Here is a 26,726-nt window from a genome sequence, read left to right on the forward strand (position 1 = left end):
TTTCTTTTTTTTTTTTTTTTTTTTTTTTTTTTGCTGTACGCGGGCCTCTCACTGTTGTGGCCTCTCCCGTTGCGGAGCACAGGCTCAGCGGCCGTGGGTCACGGGCCCAGCCGCTCCGCGGCATGTGGGATCTTCCCGAACCGGGGCACGAACCCGTGTCCCCTGCATCGGCAGGCGGACTCTCAACCACTGCGCCACCAGGGAAGCCCCTCTTAGCTTTTTCTTATCTCTAAAAGTTTTAATTTCTGTGTCAAATCTGTGTGAGATCCTTGCTGGGTAGAGTAATCTTGGTTGTAACTTTTTCGTTTTCATCACTTTAAATATGTCCTGCCACTCCCTTCTGGCTTGCAGAGTTTCTGCTGAAAGATCAGCTGTTAACCTTATGGGGATTCCCTTGTATGTTATTTGTTGCTTTTCCCTTGCTGCTTTTACTATTTTTCTTTGTATTTAATTTTTGATAGTTTGATTAATATGTGTCTTGGCATGTTTGTCCTTCGGTTTATACTGTATGGGACTCTCTGTGCTTCCTGGATTTGATTGATTATTTCCTTTCCCATATTAGGGAAGTTTTCAACTATAATGTCTTCAAATATTTTCTCAGTCCCTTTCTTTTTTTTCTTCTTCTTCTGGGACCCCTATAATTAGAATGTTGTTGCGTTTAATGTTGCCCCAGAGGTCTCTGAGACTGTCTTCAATTCTTTTCATTCCTTGCTCCTTCATCTGCTGCGTATTTCTCTGTCTTCTCATTTTGCTCAGCTTACTGTGTTTGCGGTCTCCTTTTTGCAGACTGCAGGTTCATAGTTCCTGTTGCTTTTGGCATCTGCCCCTAGCGGGTAGGTTCAGTGGGTTGTGTAGGCTTCCTGGTAGAGAGGACTGGTGCCTGTGTTCTGGTGGATGAGGCTGGATCTTGTCTTTCTGTTGGGCAGGACCGCATCTGGTAGTGTGTTTTGGGGTGTCTGTGAACTTAGTACGATTTTAGGCAGTCACTCTGCTAATGGGTGGGGTTGTATTCCTGTTTTGCTAGTTGTCTAGCATGGGGTGTCCGGTACTGGAGCTTGCTGGTCGTTGAGTGGAGCTGGGTCTTAGTGTTGAGATGGAGCTCTCTGGCAGAGCTCTCACCGATTGATATTACATGGGGCCAGGAGGTCTCTGGTGGTCTAATATCCTGAACTTGGCTCTTCCAGCTCAGCGGCTCAGGCCTGACACCCGGATGGAGCACCAAGACCCTGTCAGCCACACGGCTCTCAACTTGGTACGAGGGATGCTTGCCAGTGAATTAAGGTGCAAAAAGACACAAGGCATAAATACCTCAACCTTATATTTTAAGTTTTGAATAACTCTGGTGGGTAGAAATCCAGACTCGAATGAGAAACAGCATACACCTTATTTTCCAGGCACTTTGCTCTGCTTTGATTTCCTTGTCCTTGAGGAGCACACAGTCCACAAAGGTATTGCGTGCGGTGCCAGCTCTCTGGTTCCACCTATCTGGTCACTTTTTGGTGTACATTTGGGTTGTTTACAGTTTTCCCCATTACAAATAAAAATGCTGTGAGCATTCGTGTATAAATATTTTTATGCAATATGCTTTCATTTCTTTTGAGTAAATATCACAAAGCATAATGGCTGAATTGTATAGAGAATGTATATTTAACTTAAAGTGTCAAACTGTTTTCAAAGTGATTTTACCATTATATACATTCTCACTAGTAGTGTATGAGAGCCTCAGTTCCTCCACATTCTTGACAACACTTGGTTTGTTGGCATATAACTGTTCATAGTATATCTTACGTTTTTTTTTGTTATCTCTGTGGTTGGTTGTTATTTCACCTCTTTCATTTCTTATTTTGTTTATTTGGGTCCTCTCTGTTTTCTTCTTGATGAGTCTGGCTAAAAGTTTATCAATTTTGTTTATCTTTTCAGAAAACCAACTCGTGATTTCATTGATTTTCTCTATTGTTTCTTCATCTCTATTTTATTTATTTTCTGTCTGATCTTTATTGTTTCCTTCCCTCCGCTGGCTTTGGGCTTTCTTTGTTTTTTTCTGTGTCCTTTAGATAGTAAGTTTTGTTGTTTATTTGAGATTTTTCTTGTTTCTTGAGGAAGGTCTGTATCACTATAAGCTTTCCTCATAAAAGTGATTTTGCTGCATCCCATAGATTTTGGAACATGTGTTTCCATTTCCATTTGTCTCAAGGTATTTTCTGATTTCCTCTTTGATTTCTTCATTGAGCCATTGTTTTTTTTAGTAGCATGTTTTTTAGTCCCATGTGTTTGTGTTTTTCCCATTTTCTTTCTGTAATTGATTTCTAGTTTCATATTGTGGTCAGAAAAAAATGCTTGATATAATTATATTCTCTTAAATTTGTTGACACTAGTTTTGTGGCCTAGGATGTGATCTATCCTGGAAAACATTCCATGTGCACTTGAAAAGAATGTGTATTCTGCTGTTATTGGATGGAATGTCCAGTAGATTCCATTAAGTTCAACTTGTCTAGTGTGTCATTTAAGACTGTTTCCCTGTTGATTTTCTGTCTGGAAAATCTGTCCATTGATATCTGTGCGGTGTTAAAGTCTCCTACTGTTATTGTATTCCTGGCAGTTTCTTCCTTTATGACTGTTAGTATTTGTTTTGTGTATTTAGGTGCTCCTATATTGAGGGCATATATGTTTTCTCTTTAAAATTTATTTATTATTTTTGGCTGTGTTGTGTCTTTGTTGCTGTGCGCGGGCTTTCTCTAGTTGCAGCGAGCAGGGGGGCTACTCTTCGTTGCAGTGCGTGGGCTTCTCATTGCAGTGGCTTCTCTTGTTGTGGAGCACAGGCTGTAGAGTGCACGGGCTTCAGTAGATGCGGCACGTGGCCTCAGTAGTTGTGGCTCACAGGCTTAGATGCTCCGCAGCATGTGGGATCTTCCCAGACCAGGGCTTGAACCCGTGTCCCCTGCATTGGCAGGCGGATTCTTAACCACTGCGCTACCAGGGAAGCCTGAGGGCATATATGTTAACAGGTGTAATATCCTTTTTGTATTGATCCCTTTATCATTATATAATGTCCTTTGTTTTTCTTTATGGACTTTGTTTAAAGTCTATTTTGTCTGATATGGGTATTGCTACTCCTGCTTTCTTGCCATTTTTGTTTGCGTGAAGTATCTTTTACCATCCTCTCTCTTTCAGTCTGTGTTTGTCTTTAGCTCTGAAGTGAGTCTTTTGTAAGCAGTATATAGATGGGTGTTGTTTTTTATTCAGTCAGCACCTTTTGTCATTTTCATGTTTATCCCCTAACTGTTTATTGTAGTTATACTTAATGATTTTAAAAAATCTTTATCCTAGCTTATTTAAGTGTTTGATCCTTAGCATTTACTATATATTTGCCTTTACTAGTGAGATTTTTTTCTTTCCTATAGATTCTTCTTGTTATAGCCTTTTCTTTACCACTTAGAGAATACCCTTTTACATTTCTTATAGGGTAGCTTTAGTATTGATGAATTCTTTTAGTTTTTACTTGTCTGAGAAGTTCGTCTCTCCTTCAATTCTAAGTGATAATTTTGCTGGGTTGAGTATTCTAGATTGCAGGTTTTTCCTTTTCAGGACTTTGAATATGTCATGCCCCACTCCCTTTTGGCCTGCAAAATTTCTTCAGAAAAATCATCAGATAATCTTATGGGGGTTCCCTTGTATATGACTCTTTGTTTTTCTCTTGCTACCTTTAGAATTCCCTTTTTTTTCTTTTACTTTTGCCATTTTAAATTATGATATGTCTTGGCATGTGTCTGTTTGGGTTCACCTTGTTTGGGACCCTCTGTGCTTCCTGTACCTGGATATTCATTTCCTTCTTCAGGTTTGAGAAATTTTCAGCCATAATTTCATCAAATATGTTTTTGATCCCCTTCTCTCTCTCCTCTCCTTCTGGGGCCCCTATAATGTGAATGTTGTTATGCTTCATTTTATCTCAGAGATCTCTTAAACTCTTCTCATTTTTTAATTTTCTTTTTGCTGTTCTAATTGGGTGATTTCCATTATTCTATCTTCCAGATCACTTGTGCATTCTTCTTTATTGCCTAATTTGCTATTCATTCCTTCTAGTGTGTTTTTCATTTCAGTTATTGTATTTGTCAATTCTGATCCTTTTTTATACTTTCTAGTTCCTTGTTAAAATTCTCACTATTCCTTTCCCTAATTCAGTTAGCATTTTTATTACTACTGCTTTGAATTAATTACCTGGTATATTGTTTATTCCTATTTCATTATTTTTTTCAGGGTTTTTTTCTTGCTCTTTCAGTTGAGACCAGTTCCTCTGTCTTATCATTTTTATTAACTTTCTGTGTCTCTATGAAATTAGGTGAAATAGTTACCTATTGTAGTCTTGAAGGGGTGTCCTCATGTGGGTGTGTCCCTATACTGTCTATGTGTGCCTGGTAGCTTTGGTGGGGAGCTAGATTTGATGTGAACACAAGTTATGTCTTTCCTCACAGTGTGCTGGCAGGTATCACCTTGGTTGGAGGTGGAGCTGGAGAAAGGGGCTTTGGCTGGGGTCATGTGTGAGCCAGGGCTTACCATCTACTCAGTGGTTGTCTCCACCCTATTAGGAGCAGGGTCAGGTCCCAACTTGCTGAAGCAGAAGCTCTGAGGTGTCGGGTCTGTGCTGGTTCTGTTCCCTTTAAGTGTGAGCTCTTCCTGCTCCCAGCACCAGGACTTTTGCCCCAGAGGGGAGCAGTGCTAGAACAAGAGGCACCCATGCAGGCTTTTGGTGTGATGGGGCACAGACTGCAGCGGTGTGGCTCCATACAGAGATTGGGGCTGCTTATGATGCTCTGCCTGTGCAGTTGCCAGTAATGGCTGCCCCAACCCTGCTCAGACCCTGCTTTGGGGTCTGAGTCTTCTTTATCCTTCATGTCCATTCTCTTCCCTCAGTCTGTACCACTGCCACCCTGGTTTGGAGCTGTGCTGCAGGGCAAGCAGTGCCCGTGTGGGCCCTTCACATGTGTTGCGGCATGGGCTACAGTGGTCTGGCCATGACCAGAAGTGAGGGCTGCTTCTGATGCACTGCCTGTGCGAGTGCCAGTAATGGCTGCCCCTGCCCTTTTCAGACGCTGCCTCAGGTCTGAGCCACCATAGCTGAACTCTCTCCTCAGCTGTGGCAGCCCTCACTCCAGTGTGGAGCTGCAATGTGAAGTAAGTGGGGCTGGAGCATTAGCTTGGCTCAGGCAGGGGGAGGCACCCAGGGTAGTTGCAGTAAACCAGTCAGCTGCCCACGTGGTTCCAATAGGCCTTCTCTACCTTGCTTTGGGAGTAAGCACTCGTGCATGTGCTCCTCATGCTTCACTCGTCTGTGCTTCCCACAGCCCTCCTGCCAGTCCCACTGGCCCTCCAACCAGCCAAGGGAGCTCATCTTCCCTGTGTTGGACCCCAGGGCTGGGGTGCCCAACATGTGGCTTGAAGAACTCACTCCCAGGGAGGATCTCCACCCATGTAATCTCCCTTGTCCTCTGAGCCCCCTCCCAGGGGTACAGGTCCTGACCTGATGGCGTCTCTTCCTTTCCTACCCAATTCCATCTTTCTTACAGCCTTTGTTGTACAGGAGTCTTTCTGCTAGTTTCCAGTGAGAATTGTTCCACGTGTAGATGTGTTTTTGATGTGTATATGGTGTGGGATGAGTTCCACATCCCTCTACTCCACCATCTTGATCAGCCAATTATCTTTGAAAGAGATTTAAATAATAAGGAAAATATCTTACATATTTACCCATGTAGTCAATACTTTTCTGATGTCCTTCCTTGGTGTAGGTCCATATTTCCATCTGGCATCATTTTACTTCTGTCCGGTAGATATCCTTTAACACTTCTTATAGTTAGGATCTTCTGTTAAGGCATCCTTTTAGCTTTTTATGTCTTAAACGTCTTTGTTATATCTTTATTTTTGACATATGTTTTAACTGAGTATAGAATTCTAGGTTGACAGTCTTTTTCTTCCAGTACTTCAGAAATGTTGCTTCATTGTCTTCTCACTTGCATTGTTTTTGACCAGAAATATGCTCTCATCCCTTTCTTTATTTCTCTGAGTATAATGTCTTTTTTTTCCTGGATGCTTTTGCAGTGTTCTCTCTTTCATTGATTTTGAGCAATTTGATTATGATATAGCTAGGTGTAGTTTTCTTCATGCTTCCTATGTTTGCGGTTCATTGAAATTCTTGGATCATTGGGCTTATAGTTTTCAACAAACATGGAAAAATGTGTCCATTATTTTTTCAAAATTTTTTTCTATTCTCTCTTCTTCTGGGGACTCAAATGACATATATATGAGGTAACTTGAGGTTTTCCCACAGTTAACTTGCTCCATCTACTTTTCCTTTACTACTTGTGTTTTATTTTGGATAGTTTCTATTGATATATTTTGTGTTCACTAATCTTTTGTTTTGCAATTTCTAATATTCCATGAAGCCTACTCAGTAAATTTATAATTTCATACATTGTACTTTTCATCTCTAAAAATTCAATTTGTGTCTTTTAAAAAAAAATCTTCTGGGCTTCCCTGGTGGCGCAGTGGTTGAGAGTCTGCCTGCCAATGCAGGGGACACGGGTTCGTGCCCCGGTCCGGGAAGATCCCACATGCCGTGGAGCAGCTAGGCCCATGAGCCATGGCCGCTGAGCCTGCGCGTCTGGAGCCTATGCTCCGTGATGGGAGAGGCCACAACAGTGAGAGGCCCGCGTACCGCAAAAAAAAAAAATCTTCCATTGTTTCTACTCAAATTTTTAACACATGAAATAGTTTTATTAACTAATATCCTCACTTGCTATCCCATCATCTGTATTAGTTTTGGATCAGTTTCAATTGATTGACTTATCTCTTCATTGTAGTTATGTTTTCCGTTTTCTTTGCATGTCTGCTGATTTTTGATTGATGTCAGACATTGTGAATATTACTTGGTTAGGTGTTAGATATATTTGAATTCCTATAAATCTTGAGATTTGTTCTGAGATACAGTCAATTCACTTGGAAACACTTCCTTCAAGTCTTGTTTTTATGATTTGTTGGGACTGGAGCAGTACTCAGTCCATGGCTAATTAATTCTGCTATTGAGGCAAGACCCTTATGTGCATTCTATACAATGCCCCATACATCTTGAGTTTTTCCTGCCTGGGAACAGGTGGGTGGGAACAGGCACATTCCTGTTGCTGTGTGAGTGCCCAGAACTGTTACCTCTAACTCCTTCAGGTAGTTCTTCCCTTGGCTTCAGGTAGTTTCCTCACGTACATGTGCTGATCAGTACTGAGCTGAATCCTCAAGGGTATCCTCTGAAGGTGTAGGTTTTCTCTTTGTGAGTTTTCTTCTCTCTGTTATTTTGTACTGTAAAGCCTAGCTGCCGTGGTCTCCCTGGACTCTTAGCTCTGTCTCCTCAACTTAATGAGTCTGCTGGATTTCACTTGGGTTCTCTCCCTGCATCACAGGTGGCTTTAAAACTCTCAATGCAGTAAGTATGGGGAATTATAGGACTCATCATATGTTTCCCTGCTCTCATGTATCTCTTTCCTTCATTGCTTGACCTTTAGTGTCTTGCAAACTGTTGTTTCATTCAAACTGCTGTCCTTGTTTTTGGTTGTTTCAGGTGGAGGATAAATCTGGTCTCTGTTACTCCATGTTGGCCAGAAACACAAATGTTTCACTTTTGTATGCTTTGTATGTTAGCTATGTGATCAGCAAAACAAGTGGCAACATAGAGAAATCAGGGCGAAAAAAATAGCTTCAAGAAAATTGTAAATAAAGTGAGAAAATAAGTGTAACTCATCTTATTTTTCACCAGGCAGCTGCTTATGAAAGTACCCAAAATACTTTTATTTCTTAGGCTATTATAATAGTTGAGTGAATTGAAGATGGTAGAAGTAAAAAATGAAATAATGAGATAAAAAGAGTAAGTTAAAAGATCATGGGATAGAAAGTCTATATTGACTGGGAAGTGAATAAATGTCATTGAAATTTGGAGTTGCAATGGGCAAGTTTGAGGGAAGGATTATATTTCAAATGTTTTTTGTTGTCTTATGAAGGGAACATACGGGCAAATGCCACCATGAGATTGCCGGTCTTTAGGGAAATGTGTTGAGTCAGCAAAAGGGGAGTCGGGGAGGGAGACAGAGTTTCTCAATGATGAGCAGACATCAGTGAGTAATGAGAGTGTTTTGTAGCCCTTCACATCAAATTGTTAAGCTCAATAACATATAGGAATATTTAGTGGCTTCTGATTTTATTGAAGCCTCACAATTATATTTCCTCTATGTCTTAGTATATTAAACCCTTAGTAGGGTTTTTGAAATATTTGGAAGCAAAGCGAGAATGAGGAAAAACTGACGCTGTGAAGGACTTGGCTGTTCCTTCCCTCAAGGAGGAACTTAGAGATTCCTTCAGTCCTTGGGAGACTTTGTTAGAAGGTTGTGGTGACATCTTCTTCTCTCAGCCTTCTCTTCTGCCTCTTGTTTTGGCTGAAAGAGAGGGTGAGTATTACTCCTGAATCCACCAGGCACCATCCCAAACTGCTGTGTCAGAACAGAGTGATCACTCTGTTAAGAATAGAAGTTAAACCAACTCTCTAAAGGCACCAGAAAAAACACATATCCTTCAAGATGGTGGTAGGTGTTTGAGAAAATCTCACCTGCCAGTTCTAGAGGTCTTTTCATGTTTTTGAGTTATTTTCATTTGCCTAGCAGAACAGTAATAATCTCATTAGCCTTTGATAAAGTAGTCCTCTTTTGGCTTATTCTCCATGTTTTGTCAAATATTCTTATGCATTATGTTTAGATCTCTGGTTTCAGTTAATTTTTAAGGTTTCCCATATACACAGTGCCTGCAATTTTCTTGAGAATGATGTGGATTGTATTTTTATCAAACTGACAATCTCTGCCTTTACAATAATACCTAATCACACTTTCTACAGAAATTAAAATATGAAACAGCAGTTTGGGGTGTGTGTGTGTGTGTGTGTGTGTGTGTGTGTGTGTGTGTGTATCAAAAGGTAATGGTAAAATGCATTTCGGAATCTTTAAACATAGAATGAATTCTGACCCATGAAAAACTTCAATAAATTGGTTTTAACAGATCCAATAAAAATTTTGTCACAAGAGAGGGAGAAAACACTTTGTTTACCTCTTATAATATTCCTTTATCAAGTCCCCAAACATTTCTTGAGAGCTGTTACCTTCCCGACTTTGTTCTCTACCCTCAAGAACCTTGAGTAAGCAATTATGGGATATTTTCTGTTCCACACTTGCAACTGGACTTTCATAAAACAATATTCCTTTTTTTATTCCATTTCAGAAAGATTAATATGGTCAGTTGGGAGGGATGTATGCTTATAGTTTGGTACTCAGTGACTTAAAGATTTCTATAATTTTATAGCTTTATAAAGTTAGAAGTTACAACTTCTACAGAAGGTTTTTCATAAATATCAAGTCAATAAAAGGCCAATCTATAAAATTTTTATATCATTGTTGTCCTTTATATGCAATACTGGAGAAAACACACTTCCGTACCTTCTGATCTTATAATTCTATAATTATAATTCAAAGGAACTTTCAGTTTCCTTTGTAAAGTGGGCACTTGATAGCAGAACTCCCACCAGTATTGCCAAGCTCTGTTATAACCATGACTATTTTGATTCTTCTCTCATCCCGGGAGTTTGCAAGATTTACTTGTGTGATGAAGTTTAAGGCAGACCCTTTAACTGTGCCTGTTGACTGAGCCAGACTTGACATTTGCTTCTGTTCAGGAAAAATGGTTTAGCTGCCAGACTAATATCTCTGCACAGTAAGAAGCAAATATCATCGAAATGAGATAAATACTTCCTCAAATGATTTTTTAAATGTGAACATAGAAAATGGAAACTGATCCTCCTTGAGGTAATTGGAAAAGGCCAACCATCAAGCTGCTTCTCAGGCCTTGGAGAAAAACACCCACTCTGAACATAAGGGATAAATTGTGTGTGAAGGGGCTGCAATGCTAGGCTCACTTCCTCCATGTGGTACCCCATCTCCACCTTTCCTCCGTGTGGTGTCCCATTCTCAACTCTAGGAGCCAGTCCTCAATATGTTACACCTTCACACCTAATTACACCAGTATACAGTGTTGGGAAAACAAGTTGACCTTTTGTCATTTTTAAAAACGTCTTTCATATTTCATGAGTTTCTATGTCCTTAGGTCTCTATATGCTCTTCTTCTGTGGATGCAGTATTTTCTCATGTGACTCTAGGTGGGTGGTTGCCAGGACCACATTTTCTGCTTTGTCTTCTTTTCATAGCTTTGGTCTTAAACTTCATACAATTGGAAAACTCCTCACTATAAACTCATCCACTGAGGTACTCATTTTTATCCCAAAGCAGAACTTTCTCGGGATTCCTCAATGTCTTCCAGTTACACTACTTACTTTCTTCCCATAAGGCATGAAGCCTTGATATAATCTCCAATTTGTTCTTTTTCTTTCACCTTCCATACCAAATGAACTGCCTTAATTCTTTTCCAACATCACCAAACTACAGCATTTTCTTTCTGTTCCCAGTGGCATCACCACTGAGTGCCTTCTTATCACCCTGGACCACGTTTCCACAAATCCAGTAGTCATTCCCACTTTGATTTAGTGCTTTGCCTGGATTCATTGTTTAGTTACTGAACCCATCCGGCCTCTGTTTGTAGATCCTTTCTCAGTTCCCCTTTTTCTCCACCTCAGCTTCTAAGGCCCCACGCATAGGCTCTGGTCGCTCATTTGTCAAAGGGGGAGATTTAGACTCCATTCTTCACATAGTTGCTTCACTTTAAATGTCTCTTTGAAGCCGTCAGTTTGTTAGTAACTGTCAGTAATTCCTCATTGTCTACAGCATAAAGTGCAAGATCTTTAGCCTGAGATTTAAAGCCCTCTAATCATCTGGCCTTAGTGTACCTCTCTAAATTTATCTTCCACTGCTACTCAGTGTAAAACTTCTATTCTGAAAACCTGGTCTTTCAGGTTTTCACAGTCTAAAGACTGTGAATTCAGTCTTTAGATCTTTGCATATATAGCGCCTTCTCCCTGGAACACCCTCCTCATTCCTTTCTACGACTTGAGTTCTGCCTATCCTTCAAGACTTACACCAGGCCTTTGGTTCTCAGTGAAACTTGCTTCATTTACCCAAACACATAGTAATCTGCCTATTATACTCTCCTGTCCCACTGATTATGTGAATTGCTCATGGTGGCTCTTATTACCTTTCATTCTTATTTGCTTTTTGTTGTATATGTTCAATCTCCTCATCCTCTCTTTATCGTAAGGATCTGGCATGGTTCTGTGCTTCAAAAATGGTTTGTGATTGCTGATAAAGATGTTGGCTGAAGTAGTTCCTGTGCCAGTTGTCAAGTACTTTGTGGGTACCCACATAAAATTTTGGACAACAAAGAAAGTGGCACCATTATCACTTTCACTGTCTTAAGGGGCTCTTCTCTGAGAAACCTCAAGGAATTTTATAAGCAGCACTAGGAGAAGAAAGTCACTGGCAGCACCATTAATGTGTGTTGGGGATGAAATACTCACATGCAAATAAGCAGGAATAAAATCCAGCAGGGTTGAATCTGGAACCAGTGCAGACATTCTTTTATCCCTTGGCCTTGACCTACTTTGGCATCTGGCCAAATAACTCCCTGCTTTGGCATCTGGCCACATAACTCCTTGTCTCTGGGAACATCTGCTCCTGGTGTTTTCTGCTTGACTTCCAGGTTTCTTCCCTGCTCCAGAGACTGCCCATTAGTACAATGACCCCTTTTGTTTCCTGGCTTCTGAGTGCCGCACACTGGCTTCTGATCCGAGCTCCTGACTCTGCCACCTTACGGCCCACACTTCTGCCACCAGGTTTAACCAGTGTATCCTCAACATTATAATTTCCAGTCACTGAACACTATGCGACTGCTATTCAGAGACCATTATTGAGAGTCTTTGTGATTCACAATTTGTAAAATTGGAAGAGTTTCTTAGATGCTTGGTATATTGTTATTGTGGTTTTTCTTTGTCTTCACATAGGCTCTTGTACTGTGACATTAAAACAAAAATTCTAACGTGAGGGTAGTCAGCGTCCCAATATTGGTGATATAGCTTTACCTCCCAATATTGGTGACGGGTTAGAAAATGAATCATCCACTCTGATATACGTGCATCTTTGAGGATCAGCTGATGGCATCTGAAATTTCCACAGCAGCCTCTTGCTTAACACTTTAGTAGTCTGGAGCCAGATCTCCAATATTATTGGGTTCACTTATGAGTCCAATAGAGATAGTACCGCAATATTAATGCAATTTCCTTCACTTATTTGAGTATGAAATGCAGGAACATCAAGTTTGCTGTATATAATTCACCGTGGTCTGAAATTAGAGCATCAGAGTATGAGTTTTAGTGTGTCTAAGTGATTCAGGAAGAATTTGATGATGCTAATGCCAGTGATGGATGACACACTCAGGTGCTCTGAAGGCTTTCATGACCCCTGGGAAGCTCTCAGGTGATGAGGTGCCTCCTCTTGAATCTATCCTCCCACAGTCAGATTTGGCTACTGCTTGGGGCCCTTGGGCATGAACAAGGAGCAGTATTCATGACAAAGCCTTTCTCTGCTCCCCTGCTCAATCTTGCCACTGAACATTAAGAAAAATTAAGCATGGTCAACTGGATATCCATATGCAAAAGAATGAAGTTGAACCCCCCTACTTCACATATATGGAACATTAATTCAAAATAGACCAGAGACCTAAATGTAAGAGCTAAAAATTATAAAACTCTTGGGAGAAAGCGTAGCTGTCAATCTTTGTGACCTTGGATTGGGCAGTGGTTTCTTAGGTATTTCACCAAAGGCACAAGCAGCTAATGAAAAAATAGATGAATCAGACTTCATTAAAATTTAAAACTTTTGTACTTCAAAAGGCACCATCAAGAAAGTGAAAAGGCAACCCACAGAATGGGATAAAATATTTGCAAATAATATATCTGATAATGGTCTAGTATCCAGAATATATAAAAATCTTTTACAACTCAACAATAAAAAGACAAATAACCAAATTTTAAAATGGGCAAAGAATTTAAATAGGCATTTCTTGAAAAAAGATATGTAGATGGCCAATAAGCACATGAAAAGATGCTCAACATCATTAGCCATCAGGGAAGTTCAAATCAAAATCCCAATGAGATACTACTTCACACAAACTAGGATGGCTATAATGCAAAAAGACAGATAATAATAAGGGTTGGCAAGGATGTAGAGAAATTGGAATCCTTGTGTACTGCTAATGAGAATGTAAAATGGTACAGCCACTTTGGAAATCAGTGTGGCAGTTTCTCAACAAGTTAAACATAGAATTACCATATAACCCAGCAGTTCCACTCTTAGATATATACCAATTCAAAAAGAATTCAATTCCAAGAGAATTGAAACCATACACCCACACAAAAACTTGTACACAAATGTTCATAGAAGCATTGTTCTTAATAGACAGAAATGGAAACAACTCAAGTGTCCACCAACTGATGAGTGGATTAAAAAGAATGTGGTATATCCATACAATGGGATATTATTTATCAATAAAAAGGAATGACATTCTGATACATGGGATAAAGTGATGAACCTTAAAACAAACTAAGTGAAAGAAGTGAGATCCAAAAGGTCATATATTGTAATACTCCATTTATATGAAAGTAGACAGAAGTAGATTAGTGGTTTCCAGAGGCTGAAGGAGGGAGAATTGAGGGAGTGACTCCCAGTGAGTACAGGATTTCTTTTGGAGGTAACAAAAAGGTTGTGCAATTACATATGTGAGGTTATATGAGTTTGTGTATGTACTAAAAACCACTCAATTGTATACTTTAAAGGGGAGATTTTATAGTATGTAAATTTTATTTCAATAAAAAAAAATTAAGACAGGCTTGGTCTTAAGTCTCTGATCAAAGAGCTCTGCTTTTTGATCCTTGCCATCCCAAACCAACCCCCACCCATATCTTTGTCATGTCAAAATCATTTTCCTATTTAATTCTTAAAGGCAGCTTAACAGTAGTTTCTTTGAAATCTAGTTGTTTTTTTTTTTTTTTAGCACTGCACATGAACGCATGAAACAGTGACTGCATATTTTCAGGTCACAGATGCAGTGACTTCAGAAGCTGAAGTTCTGTTGTTCATGGCTTTCAAAGGAATGTAGGTCTTTTCAAAAATAGGGACAAAACCAGGGTATCCCACTTTGGTAGATAAATCTATGCTTTGCAAGTATTTATTCTCTGTATTATTAAAAATAATGTTTAAATATTAACTGCATTTTAAAATGTCAGTAACGTTTCTCTTAAAATTTCCTTCATCTTTGAAATGGGAGAAGAGCCAAAGAGTTTGTATTTATTAGAATTCCAACTGCTATGTATATGTTTCTCATCCTTTTATTTGGGAGTAAGTCTGTATAACCCGTAACTTTCTTCCACGTTGGTAGACATCATAGACCGTGATGAAGTCACGTTTTGAGCTTCATCTTCCTTGGATAATGAAACTTTGCAAGTAGCTAGGAAAGCCATGCTAACCTTATGGTGGATAGGCAAAGACATTACAAGTAAACCAGAAAGGGGAATGGAGACAGTGATTCATGCAAGGGAGTTTTTTTCTTCTTGTGATGCATAATGTCTAACTGAGGGCAAGTGGACAAACCTGTGTGAATTAGACTATGCTAGTGGTGGATCATAAATCTCAACACCCTGAGCCCCATCAAATAACCTTCTCAAACTGCAGATACCTTCCATTTTTATTCTTTATCAAGACCTGATTTTTCTTTTCTGAAGAAACATTTCAACTTTGGTGCAATATGGCTTTGCTCAGCCAGCTTGCTCAGCCAAGTTGACAGGACCAGTTGGAGAGGAAGCCTCCAGGACTTTTAGTGGGGAGTCCAGCTCTAGCCCAGGGAGATGTGGGCCCCAGGTCACGTTAGGACCAGGCCAGGTCAGCGAGTATGGGATCCGTGGTTCCATTGCCCAGTGTCTCTGGGATCCCCTGCCTGACATTTTAGTTTTAGATCTAGGATAGACCCTTGTGCCAGGCCCTTAATATTTTGCACACTGCAGTTTGACACTCTTCCTCTTACCCTCTCATCTTTGTTCACCTTTGCTCCCAGCCTGTCTCATAGAACTTTATAAGCTTGGTCAAGAGATATCATCTCTGCTCTGTGGGACTGAGGCCTCATCCTCTAAGCTGCAGGATGGAGAGGCCCAAGTGAATCTAGAAACAATGAAGCTTCTATGTCTACGCTCTAATATTTCTAAATCAGTGGTACTCAGCCTTTAGTGAGAGTCTGAATCACCGGTGGGGAAGGTGGGGGTGGGTAATTAAAACACAACTTGCTGGACCCTATAATTTAATAGTAATGCCATGGCCGCCATGGCGTAGATAATTGAATTCTCAATTTACATTTCTGCATCATGCCTTCTTTCTCCTCCTTGTATTCTTCTCTTCTTCCTAACCTTTCTTCCTCAAACATTTATTTAGTGCCAGCTCTGTACCTGACACAGAACTAAGCCCCAGGGTACAGAGATAACTCAGTCAGGGATAAATAAGTAAGTTTCAGTCAAGTCAGACATGAGAAGAGGACAGTGACATGTAACAGGGGCTACAGTGGAAGAGTGTGTGTGTGTGTGTGTGTGTGTGTGTGTGTGTGTGTGTGGTAGCGAGGGCATGAGCTTTTCAGGAGGGATGGTGGGACAGTGGGGAAGGTATCCCAGAGTCAGAACAGAAGAGCCTGCATGAAATTTAGAGCCTAATTAGAAGGAAAAGGAATTAGAGTTGCATTAATTCTACAATACAATGTGGCTTTTTTTCCCCCTCCTTTGCTAAGTAGTTTAATCTGCACCCTTGAATAAAAGAATTATGAGCTGGTAAGATTGAGAAAAAATAAGAAACACAATGGTCAGTGTTTGTACTTCTAAAGAAAATAACTACTATATATTTCCTCTTGTAGACATAGTTATATGATAATTTTGTCAGATGATAAAATTGTAGAAGTATCTTAGTGACGCTCAAAGTCTCTATCACAGGATTGTATGAATGGATAGATCCTGGATCAGCTGAGATGTGCAGACCCTAAGGCTGGCCTGGGAGAGACCCAGAAGTGGGGACACAGTTGGAGAACACAGCTAAGAGGAAGGTCTTTGCCATGGAAGGGCACCACCTTCTGCCAGACTTTCTGGAACAGCTAGGGCTGAGAACAGTTGTGTAGTACTCACACCACTTTACGCAAAGTTTTGAAAACAGAGAAGTTAAAGGAAAACCAAATGGACTCTCCCAAGTAGCCAAAACCTACCAATGTGCCATACAAAGAAATTAGGAGTGTGATTCTTATGTTTTACTGTCAGAGATAATCTTCAAATCTACTGTTTTAGAAAATCAATTTAGAGCATTCATAAATCTGCCTACTCTGATTTTTTGAAACAAATATAAGCACTATTATAATCAGTCAAAAAGATAGACGTAGAGCCACCTACTATGTGCCAGACACTAAATTAAGTATTTTACAAGTATTAGCTTCTTTTAATCTTCATAACAATTCAATGATATGTACCCATTTTATAGATGAGAAACATGAGGCTTAGAGGGGTTTGTCACTTGTCCAAAGCTTTTACATCCCATTCAGCTGGTAAGTGACAAAGAGGGGATTTGAACCCAATTTCTGTATGAGCACGTGGCTTAACCATTATGCTATGCTGCCTCACTAGTTGGTTTCAATTTGCCTTGTGGATTATCAAATTACAGATCAGCTTCCCATTGTCCAGTGCCTATGGCTGGTCACCCAACAAGATAGGCCTACAGCTTATGCTTGCATCTTATTAGCAAGATGCGTTGGAATCCCTGGCTGCAGGTATAGGTATTTCTTAATTGGACTGTGGAGATCTTTGGGCCTCACACAGATGCCCATGGAAGTCTAAACTCCAGGGTGATCTCTCCATGCCGGGTGTGACCCCATTTTGAATTGGTGGTGGTACATTACCAGCCCATGTTTCCTTTCCATCTCGTTGCCTAAGATAAAGATGAACCTCTTGGGGCCTCAGAAAGATGCTCCAGGCTATTAAACAGCAGAGAGGGCTTTGTCTCAAGCAGTCCTGGGGTGTCTAGTCATGTTTTCTTTTTCAGATGCTTCAAGAAAGACCCATTTCAGGAAGAAAAACATACTTCTTTAACCCAAGAAGGACTTAAAATAATACCTGAATTTCTTGCTTTGAAACCTTGAGCCTTTTACCTTGTTTGGTAATTTTGTTTCCAGTATATTTTGTATGTTTTCCCCTAATTCTGTGTGAAAAGGTTTGGAGGAAGTGCTGGGTCCCCAGCCTGACCCTCCTGTACGCTCTGTGGGCCAGACATCTGAGTGAGTGAGGCCCGCATGGCCCAGGCCTGTGTGGAGCTTGGTCTACAGTCATGCTTAGTGGGGCTGCCGAGACAGCCAGCTGGGCTTGTTTCTAAACCAGCCTTTGTTTGTATCTACTCTGTGCTCATCTTAGGTTTTACCTCAATTTTAGTGATTCATAGAAAAGAAGAAATTTTTGTTTTCCTACAATGCTTAGGAAATTATACATGGAAATTCCCAGCTCTGGTATGCATTTTCTTTCATTTTATTATTACTACTACTGAAAAAAAATACAATGAGTCTGTGCCATTGCTAGTAATAATTTAAAAAGTAATACGAAAAGGGTATGCTTCTATTGATCTTAGAGAGCTAGGGAATGTGGAATTGTGGCTAAATGGTTATTGCCTTTCTCTCTCAGAGAGACACACACATACTCTATTTCCTGGAAATTTTAAAGAAATATAGTAAAATATGTCTGATACTGATACTAAATCTATATACTAAAATAATGTTTCAGAAACTATTTTAAAATATATATGTGTGTAAATTGTGTACATATGTATATATAACATGTACGTGGCATATGCATTATATGTATGTGGTACATAGACATTACCCATACTAATTCTAGTACTAAGAACTAGTAATATCTCCATTTTACAGATGAGGAAACCAAGGCACAGAGAGATTAGGTAACTTATTCAAGATCACACACATAGCTGGTAAGTGTGGGCTAGTCTTATATGATTAACGACCAGAGTCTACTGCGTCCAGGAGTGGATGTTTCCTGGGTGATGCAGGAGGCACTTCAGATCTCGGGGGTAACTCAGAACTCACCATTAAGAACCTCAGGTAGGAATTTGACTTGGTGGCAAAAGCACTGGACCAGGACTCAGGCCAACAGAATTTTCTCCCTGGTTCTACCATTTACGAGTTGCATATACTTGGGAATGTCTCCTACTGAATCTCACTTTCCTCATCCATAAAATGGAGATGGTGATAATCTGCCCAGAAGCTTCATAGCGGTGTCATGAAGACAGTTGACATGATGGATGTGAAAGACATCTGAAAATTCTTGATGTGCTCCATAAATATTCAGAAAGGATTTTTTTTTTTTACATGGTCACGGCTCATTTGGGAATTCTAAACTAAAAGTTTATCACTCTTAGCCCAGTACCCTTTTCACTCAATTTGTGCTATATCAACGTATCTTTAAACAAATTCGCATGCTGATCTGTATTTCTTTTCTGGAGAAATGGGAGATGTTATACTCCCCCTTGGAATATCATCCTCTCATTACTATTATAGAGAACAAATTACTCCACTAATCATCTCTTTTTTCTTCAGATTTGAGAAGCGTTACTTTTCTTTTGTCCCTCTTGCCTAAGGGACTAGAATCCTGTGTTACAAATGAAAATTCCCTTTATAACCTTTAATCAAGAAAAATCAGAGTTGCTCAGAATGGAGGGGTCTCATTTGAAGTGGACAAGACCTGGTTTTGCAGATAGAAAAGCTGAGGGTCAGCCTGAGGGACCTATCTGACACCATCCAGCAACACAGGGGCAAGGTGGGCCAAAACCCCAAGTGTCCAGACTTGCAGCCCAGGACCAGTTCAACTTCATGACGCTACCCCTTGTACTGAGAAGCTGTGGGTATTTGGGGTTTGTTTGTTTTATTCCTGATAGATCTTCTGCAAGGAATGCCTTCCCTCTCTAAGCGTTTGTCCTTTGTTACTTCTAGACGAAGACTGCATAAGCTGGGTGTGTCGAAGGTTACCCAAGTGGATTTCCTGCCCAGGGAGGTAGTGTCCTACTCCAAGGAGACCCAGACTCCTCTGGCTACACATCAGTCCGAAGGTAAACTATGTCTTTTGTTCACTTTCCATATGATCTCTGGAGAATTGCCAGGGAGTTACATCCTTCTTGTTGATTTCATATCTTACCATAAGACATCTTCACAGGACACAAATATAATGACACACCAAAAGCTTAAATCTCCTTTGACTCTGATTTTGGAAACGCTGGAGAGGAAACCCAGTGGTATTCCTCCAGAGGACCCATGAACTTTAAAATGGATAACTTAATGAGGCCACAGTTTGTCAACACTGTGTGAGGAGGGGGAAAATCACCAAAGGATAATATAATAGAAACTTCTCTGAATTTTATTGACAAGAAGAGTGTGTACATTAAGATTCAGCATTTGCAGGAGTCAGCAAACTGTAGCCAACCACCTGTTCCTCAAATTAAAGTGTTCTGGAATACAGACATACAGTCCTGCATGTCTATATGACTGCTTTCTTGCTACGTGGTAGGGTTGAGTACTCATGACTCACATGGCCTGAAATCTTTACTGTAATCTGGTGCTTTTCAGAAAAACTTTGCTGACCCCTGACTTGCTTTGCCAATTCAGATGGCAACACGCTAGAATTTCTTACCACGATTTGAAAAGACTTTCCATGCGATCTCCGTGTGGGTGAATGGGAATTAACTCCATGCCTCCTTCGTGCATACCCGAAAATATCAAGTGGAAAATGTATGTGCAAATCCCAATAAATTGTGAAAATACACTAATAAGAGAAGTTGAAGCTAATCAATCAAAATGCTTCCTAGAAGTCAAAAATTACACCAAAGCAAAATTACTCCAAAGCAGAAGCACTTAAAATAGGATAAGTGAAGGTTGCATTGCTAGAGAATATAGCACTGTTTTTATAGCTAAGCAAATTTTCTTTTTACTTTGTTACTTTATTGTCTGGTGTGGTGAAGAGGATGTTAGCATTCTGGGTTCATTGTTGTTCTGAAGTAAATACTGAACAAAAGCCATGAAAATGAAAAATGATTCGCATTCCGTGCTTGGTTTACAGCATATATAAATCAGTGCACTTTGGTTTGTGCAAGTTACAGAGCTTTTCAATTTTGGTTTTAAACACGTAACATCAAAAGACGAGTGAAATCAGATTCCTTGAAGTAGAGCGCTGCCTACAGGCCTTCTGAAAACCTTTCTTGGGTAATGCTGTCTGGCGTGGTGATGATTCTTTGGTAGCAGGGCCTCTGTTTTTCACGTGATAAGAAATGAATTTTAGAAGCAAACAAGTAGCACCCTCTGGTGGTGAAATTTTAAACCAACTATTTCAGTGAACTTGAGAACTGTATATTAATGTGGCAGAAAATACAAAGTTAGAAAAGCCTTTGGGAGTTCACCTAGTCTATCCTTGGGCCTCTAGGCAGATCAGGAAGATCATTAAAAATAACCTCGTCACCCAACCAAAACATTTGTTTGAGTTAATTTGCTGCCAGAGGTATTTGCAGAGCTGTAGCCTGAGGTATGTTTATTTAGCCCCAAATTTGACCCATAACATAAAGTTATACAACTGAAATAGGAGAAGGAGTGAATTATTTTTTGGAAATGTGTAGACTTTAGATATTGGAAATGGTACAGAAATATTTACAAGGGAAGATAAATTAAGGATGAAAAGGCATCAACTCTAAACTTTTAAACTGGAACACATCAAAAGGAGAAGCCTGGGCATTCCATTTTATTACTGCAGAGAGAGCTTGGGAGCCCTCATTATGCTGTGGTCCAAGCAGCATGAAAGAAGGAATTTATTTCTCAGCTCTTGCCAGAAGTTCTTTCTGTTTTGTTAACAGGGCTCACAGAGCTTTTTTATGGTGATGGGTGTTTTGATGGTTCAAATTCCACAATACGGATTTGAACTCAAAGTGAGCTACCGTAGCTCTAGACAGTAAAGCAATCCCCGATGGGTTTAGACAGGAGGAACTTTGGATTTGAGTTCAGCAAATCGTCCTCTCAGCACAGATGATTCCTTGACCTCTGGCTGCCCGGTGTCATCCAGCCCCTGGCTGACGGGGGTGCCCCATGCTTGCCTTTCACCTGCTGAGTGAAGTGGGGAGGCTCTACCACGTGGCAGGTTTGGATTGGCTTCCAATTTGGGAGCTTGGGCCATGGCAGTGCAGCCGTTCAGGGTCAGGAAACAATGAACTACTGAATTTCATGACACAGTGAGGCTCTTGGATGGATAATACGTAAAGCTGTGGTGCGTATAAGATCTGTTTTAGCTCATTATTGCCCACAGTGTATGAAGGAACGCTGATTATTTCTGAAGTCATTATGTGACTATGGAAAATTTAACAATATTCAAACTGTTGATCTCAGAGCATTGACCTGTTCTACATCTAATGGAGTTCTTATGTGTTCAACTTTTGACATGTTCTCATTTTACTCTTGAAAATGAAAGGGAAGGTACTTTGGACTTGCCCAAGCTTAAGCTTCTCTTCTCCATTATGTACTGTAATGAACGTTCTCTTAATTTGTGATCGTAATGACCTGTTATGTATGAGAAACAGTCCAGAGAATGATTTAAGCCCTGGAGATTTAGGAATGAGGTCCGCACAAACACTGGTTTTTCAATACAAGTTTACATCTTCCCTCTCTGCTTAGGTCATTAGTTGCAGAGAAAGAAGGCTGAGAATAGGTAACGGTGATTTGGGGAGCAGGATATCTCTATCTCCAAAACACTTTAAACACGTGCTTCTTATTCCCAGGTCATAAGAAAGGAAAAAAATAATGGTTCCCTTCCAAACTATGTCTGCTTTGTGTTATTAATATCTCGCTGGACTGACCGTGAGGTCCTGAGGTTCGTTAGGAAGCCAGTCTTCTGCATCTTTATTATAGTGGGAAAGTGACTGACCCATACTAGGCTCCCAACAGATGCTGTTGAATGACAAGGATGAGGCCAGACATCTTAGAAACGCCAAGTTCTGCAGTGACCCCTAGGAGAATGAGAACTTCTTAACTTGCTGGAAAAATTTAAGCCAATCTGGAGGGAGGAGGAGGAAACTTACATAACCTGTTGATCATCTGAAGAGTTCTCTGATCTTCCTCTTCTCTTCGTGATATCCTTTTTTTTTTTAAATTTATTTATTTTTAAAATTTTATTTATTTTTGACTGCGTTGGGTCTTCGTTACTGTGCGTGGGCTTTCTCTAGTTGTGGCGAGGGGGGCTCCTCTTCGTTGTGGTGCGTGGGCTTCTCATTGTGGTGGCTTCTCTTGTTGTGGAGCACGGGCTCTAGGCGGCAGGCTTCAGTAGTTTTGGCTCATGGGCTCTAGAGCGCAGGCTCAGTAGTTGTGGCGCACAGGCTTAGTTGCTCCGCGGTATGTGGGATCTTCCCAGACCAGGGATTGAACCCGTGTCCCCTGCATTGGCAGGAGGATTCTTAACCACTGCGCCACCAGGAAAGCCCCCGTGGTTTCTTATAAATGGGAACTTAGTGGCCCCGTGTTGGCCACCCCCCTCCCTTGACTTCCCTCTTATGCCTTGTTTCTTATATCCAGGAGAGACCAACCCACTTGCATTTTCCAAGGCACCATGCAGCCTCATGCCTCCACACGCTTGTACTTACTGTCTCCCGCCTGGAATGCCATCTCTCCTGTTTGCCTTCCTTCCAGACCAAAACCAAGGGACAGCTCCTTGGTAGTTCCACTTATGGTTGACATCTCTCCTCGTACCATGGGCATAGTCCATCTTCCCCTTATCAAGCTATTATTTAATTTATTTAATATATTTAATTGTTATTTAAATGTCTTCCTTTTAGATTGGATCTCCTTGAGGGCAAGGTGTGTGTGTGTTTTGTTTTTTAACTTTTATTGGAGTGTAGCTGATTTACAGTGTTGTATTTGTTTCAGGTGTACAGCAAAGTGAATCTGTTATACATATACATATATCCACTCTTTTTTAGATTCTTTTCCCATATAGGCCATTCTCTACTCAATACAGAATATTGAGTAGAGTTCCCTATGCTATACAGTAGGTCTTTATTAGTTATCTATTTTATATATCGTAGTGTGTATATGTCAATTCCAATCTTCCAATTTATCCCTCCCCCTGTTTTACTTTTATGTTTAAAATATTCTAAGCCGTAAGTTTATTTTCTACATCTGTAACTCTATATCTGTTTTGTTGATAAGTTCATTTGTACCCTTTTTTTTCAGATTCCACGTATAAGCAATATCATATGATATTTGTCTTTCTCTGTCTGACTTACTTCACTCAGTATGACAATCTCTAGGTCCATCCATGTCTCTGCAAATGGCATTATTTTGTTCTTTTTTATGGCTGAGCAATATTCCATCGTATATATGTACCACATCTTCTTTATCCATTCCTCCATCGATGGACATTTAGAAGGTGTGTGTTCTTTACCTCCATGCCCAACACAGTGCCTGGCACAAAGAAAGGGCTCAATAGATATCAGTGGAAGAAATGAAGAATGAAATGATTCTAGACGAATAAGAAAGAAGAGAAAATGCTCATTGTATTCTGGGGAGGATGGAATATGATCCATGTATTAAGGCTGCACTGGTTTTAGGGGTTTTTTAAGGAAAAGTCATGAGAGTGTGTAAGGAGGGGAGTTCAATGTTTCTATTTCCACCAGGCCTGTATTTCCGTCCCCAGGCTGGTGCAGGCATTACTGCCGTGAACCTGACACAGTTATGAGAACTGAAGGAGAAAGTCACCGAGGCCACCTGGCTTGGCCCAGGAAAGAGCAAAGCAGTCACCAAGTTTGTACTGTGCAGAGATACTGTTTATAAAGTACTTTGAGTTTGGAACAGGTGTGCAGGAAGGTTGAGGGGAATTCTTGGCTGCTTGAGGGGAATTTCTACCTTGGCTTCCCATACTCTCTGGCATATATTCAATATAGATGCTGCAAATATAGAGATAGTTTCCCAGAATAAACTAGTCCAGCACTGCCCAGTAAAAACATAATGAGCCATTATTCATTTTAGTAATGTTTTATTTAACCCAGTATGTTTAACAATTATTATTCCAACATATAATCAATATAAAAATTATCAATGAGGCTTCCCTGGTGGCGCAGTGGTTGAGGGTCCGCCTGCCGATGCAGGGGACACGGGTTCGTGCCCCGGTCCGGGAGGATCCCGCATGCCGCGGAGCGGCTGGGCCCGTGAGCCATGGCCGCTGAGCCTGCGCGTCCGGAGCCTGTGCTCCGCGGCAGGAGAGGCCACGACAGTGAGAGGCCCGCGTACCGCAAAAAAAAAAAAAAAAAAAAAATTATCAATGAGATACAGTACATTCGTTTTTTTATATTAAATTTTCAAAATCTGGTTTGTATTTGACACAGCATATCCCAATTCAAACACTAAATTTTCCTTGGAAATACTTGAACTGTAATAAGATTTCATAAAATTTACAATTGAAAAAGTAAGTTCATACACCACTGTTGTTCCAAACATATATGAAAGCTGCTCAGTAATTGGATCAAATATTTGTTTTTAAGTTTAAACTTAAATTAATTAAAGTTAAATTTTAAAATGCAGTTTTTCGGCTGCATTAGCCACATCTCAAGTGCTCAAAGCCGCAGGGGGTTAGTGGCTCCTGAATTGGACAGCTCAGGTCTACCATGACCCCTCATGATGCAGGTCAGATGCTGAGACCCACAAGCCAGGCTGATCTCCACTTTACCATGGCTTGGGTGAGGAGACCTCCCTGATGTGTAGAGAACTCCTCTAGGTAAATGATGACTTTGTAGACGCTGAGAGGCCCGCGTACCGCAAAAAAAAAAAAAAAAATTATCAATGAGATACAGTACATTCGTTTTTTTATATTAAATTTTCAAAATCTGGTTTGTATTTGACACAGCATATCCCAATTCAAACACTAAATTTTCCTTGGAAATACTTGAACTGTAATAAGATTTCATAAAATTTACAATTGAAAAAGTAAGTTCATACACCACTGTTGTTCCAAACATATATGAAAGCTGCTCAATAATTGGATCAAATATTTGTTTTTAAGTTTAAACTTAAATTAATTAAAGTTAAATTTTAAAATGCAGTTTTTCGGCTGCATTAGCCACATCTCAAGTGCTCAAAGCCGCAGGGGGTTAGTGGCTCCTGAATTGGACAGCTCAGGTCTACCATGACCCCTCATGATGCAGGTCAGATGCTGAGACCCACAAGCCAGGCTGATCTCCACTTTACCATGGCTTGGGTGAGGAGACCTCCCTGATGTGTAGAGAACTCCTCTAGGTAAATGATGACTTTGTAGACGCTGCTCCTTTTTGTGAAGTCAGCCATATCCAAGCAAGTGTTAGATGATTGGACAGAATCCAAGTTGTACCCCCAGCAGGATAAGTCCTCCAATAAGCCTCATCCTGTCATATTAGAGGCAGTTGTGAGAACCCCTCTGGGTTCCCCCTTCATGGTCCACAGTTTAGAGACTAGGGTAGTCACTCCTGCCCTGCCTTCATGCTGCCCAAAGGACTTCTAAAGACCATGTATGACCTCCTTGTTAGTTATCTACACTTCTGCTGCTCCTCTGTCCTTCTGCGTGAAGTGATGGGAGATCAGAATTAAGATTTGCGTTCTAAACTGCAGATAGTTGAATTCTAAGGCCTCCTACACCTTGGTGGTCCCAAGAACATAATTCTTTGATACAACGTTGCCCAGTAAAGACATCTACCTCAGGATCTAAGTGGAAATATTTATTTGGAACCTAAAGTTTGAAATCAGACAGTTCTTAGAGATACAATTTCGCAATGGAAGCCAATCCTGAAACACCTGGAGATGACTTGGGAGAAAACAGGGTATGGTGTCATAACCTTGATTCTCCAACTGGATCTCACTTTCCTGGACCTTAACACACTTTCTCTGAACTTACTATTTAAAGAACCACCATGTGTTTTGTGACAATCCACGGTGGCATCTGAATGCAAATTAAAACTCCCTAGTGAAGATGACACACCTAATCTTATTTTTAGCTTCTGTTTTTGAGATAAGAACTGACACTATTCCAGAGAGATAGTGACATCTGCCACAATTTGCTTCCTTAGAATATGCCTGCTATTTCCCTTTTGACACTTGGTTAAAGTGTTAATCCTTTCTCAGAACAAACTGTAGAGCCTCCAGGCCCATTGTTAACAAGATCAGGGATTGCTAGATCCTCTCCTGGGATATCAGTTTTCTTTAACAATGTTAATCTCATATCATCTTGCCAAGACTCTTGAAAGACAAAAAAAAAAGGGTGGGGGGCTATCTAAGGAACATAGACATTTCAGACACTACTTTTTAGGTATTATTTGTATCAAATAGACAAAATTTTCTAGTTAAAAAAAATTGTTTTCCCTATCTCTCAACCACCTTTCCAGCTATTGGTCAGGAGAGCTTTCATGGTTTAGTTCTTGATTTATATTAGACACTAAAATAGATATTGGCTTAGACTGTAGCTGGTGTTGATATTCCAAAGGAGAAGCCTCATGCTAAAAGTTAATTTATTTTTAAAAAGTACTTAGAGTGCCAGAGATGGTACAATCAAATCTCAGTCAAATAAGCTCAATTTATCC

General features: G+C 40.3%; 1 protein-coding gene across 18 annotated transcripts in view; it reads left to right on the forward strand.

Annotated features, from left to right (window-relative positions):
- The window catches only part of DYNC1I1 (dynein cytoplasmic 1 intermediate chain 1), a 495,519-nt gene that overhangs the window by 218,894 nt on the left and 249,899 nt on the right, over positions 1–26,726 (forward strand). For all 18 annotated transcript variants that reach the window (XR_008617419.1, XM_055085000.1, XM_055084998.1 and 15 more), the window contains one exon: positions 19,090–19,205. Coding sequence is in view for 17 of the 18 variants with exons in the window: in XM_055085000.1 (XP_054940975.1) it covers positions 19,090–19,205 (116 nt within the window). In the remaining variant the exon portion in view is untranslated. The remainder of the gene's footprint in view (positions 1–19,089; positions 19,206–26,726) is intronic.

Source organism: Physeter macrocephalus, chromosome 5 (assembly GCF_002837175.3).
Source record: "Physeter macrocephalus isolate SW-GA chromosome 5, ASM283717v5, whole genome shotgun sequence".
In the NCBI taxonomy this organism is placed as follows: domain Eukaryota; kingdom Metazoa; phylum Chordata; class Mammalia; order Artiodactyla; family Physeteridae; genus Physeter; species Physeter macrocephalus.